At 38.1% G+C, this 1,889-nt stretch overlaps 1 protein-coding gene across 1 annotated transcript; it reads left to right on the top strand.

The window, feature by feature from the left end:
- The first annotated feature begins 311 nt into the window (after positions 1-311).
- Positions 312-1,580, top strand: LOC113867735 (carboxylesterase 1-like). The gene has a single exon (XM_027503184.1). It carries the CDS (start codon positions 419-421, stop codon positions 1,505-1,507), a length of 1,089 nt encoding a protein of 362 aa, XP_027358985.1. The 5' UTR covers positions 312-418; the 3' UTR covers positions 1,508-1,580.
- Positions 1,581-1,889: the final 309 nt, after the last annotated feature.

Below are 1,889 nucleotides of genomic sequence, written 5' to 3'. Positions count from 1 at the left end.
ATGATGTAAATTGAAAAAAAAGGGAAATATGACAAAAAAATCACACATTAAAACAAAAAAAAAATATAGACACTAAAAATAAAATTAAAAAAATATTTTCAATGAGAATTACATTGGTGATTTGGCTATCATTATTTTTATGGTTAATTTAAAATATTTGAAAAAATATCTTTTATACCTTCTATATGTTAAATATTTTTAATAAAAAATTTCCTATTTTAAAATAATTAAAATCTTGAAATGAATAGTTTCCTTATATTTATAATAAAATTGTGATAATTTTAACCTCGGGATACTGTCCATCAATCAATCTTTATCCAAATCCAGATGAAGGATATGAAGAATTGTTTCTTCTCCCCTTAAATGAGGAGATGGATAGCTTCTCTCCCTCTTCCATCCTAGTTTTAAAAAATCAACGATGCCACTCTTTTCTTTATCAAACTCCAAATGCTTTTGGAGAACTTCAATTGCATTTGCATTTTCCTTAACCTTTCTCTTCATTGCAAACTCAACCACACTCCAAACCCCATCTCCAACTTCATGCAATAACGACCCTTACAAGCAACTCAACCTTATCCTCAACCCAAACGGCACCGTCACGCGCCCCAATAAACCCCCAGAGAGCCCTCCCGCCCCCGATCCCACCACCCCCAACCTCGTACTCTCCAAAGACCACACCATTAACCAATCGAAAGGCACGTGGGTGAGGATCTACCTACCCCGCAAAGCACTCGATCACAGCTCCAAACTCCCCCTTGTGGTTTTCTTCCATGGGGGCGGGTTCATATTTCTCAGTGCGGCCTCGACGATTTTCCACGATTTCTGCCTCAACATGGCAAACGACGTCGCTGCCATCGTTGCGTCCGTAGAGTACCGTCTCGCACCGGAACACAGACTCCCCGCGGCGTACGAGGATGCCGTGGAGGCGCTACACTGGATAAAAACCAACCAAGTGGATGATTGGCTGAAAAATTACGCTGATTATTCCCATGTTTATCTCATGGGGAGTAGTGCGGGAGGAAACATAGCCTACAACGCGGGTCTACGTGTAGCTGCGGCCAATGATGATGATCAAGAGCTTAAGATCAAAGGGCTTATTTTGGTGCAACCGTTTTTCAGTGGGACCCACAGGACGGGTTCGGAGCTGAGGCTTGCGAATGAGCCTCATTTGTCACTGTGTAATAACGATGCGTTGTGGGAATTGTCGTTACCGGTTGGGGTTGACCGTGATCACGAGTATTGCAATCCGACGGCGGGGAATGGTGGGAAGAGAGTGGAAATGATCAAACATCGTGGATGGTGGGTACTGGTTACCGGGTGTCGCGGTGACCCACTTGTGGATCGTCAAGCGCAGTTAGTGAGGTATATGCAAAGAGAGGGTGTGAGAGTTGTGGGACATTTCACAGCGGGGGATTATCATGGGATTCAAGACACTCAGCCTTTGAAAGCAAAGGAACTCTTTGTGGTTGTCAAAACTTTTATCGAAGCTCTGTCTTCTGTGAATTGAGTGAAGCATTGTCTTTTGAGGATATCAAAATCGACAATTTTAAACAATAAAGATTTCAATTTTGCATTTTCTAATTTGTATTTTTGAAATTGGGCTACAGCCAGTTTGTTCCACTTCTAAAAACTAAAATCCAATTAAAATAAACTTAACTAAGTAAATATTGTCTCTAAAATTAATTTTTTTATTATTAGTTTTCTTAAGATAAGTAAATATGTTTTTATTTATGAAGAATTTTACCTCTCATCTTTATCTTAAGAACACTCTTTGAAGGAATTTTATTTAATGTTAAAATATATATTTTTTAATTTTTTTTAAAAAAATAAGTAGAAAAGTTGTATTGTGTAAGATAAAAAAATTATTTATATTTTTTGAACTTATGTAT

Source organism: Abrus precatorius, unplaced genomic scaffold (assembly GCF_003935025.1).
Source record: "Abrus precatorius isolate BTA unplaced genomic scaffold, Abrus_2018 Scaffold5, whole genome shotgun sequence".
In the NCBI taxonomy this organism is placed as follows: Eukaryota; Viridiplantae; Streptophyta; class Magnoliopsida; order Fabales; family Fabaceae; genus Abrus; species Abrus precatorius.
This window is presented reverse-complemented; position numbering and strand designations above follow the sequence as displayed.

Bases quoted from the DNA above. Each gene is read 5' to 3' on its own strand.
- LOC113867735 (XM_027503184.1), top strand. From the start codon at position 419: ATGCCACTCTTTTCTTTATCAAACTCCAAATGCTTTTGGAGAACTTCA.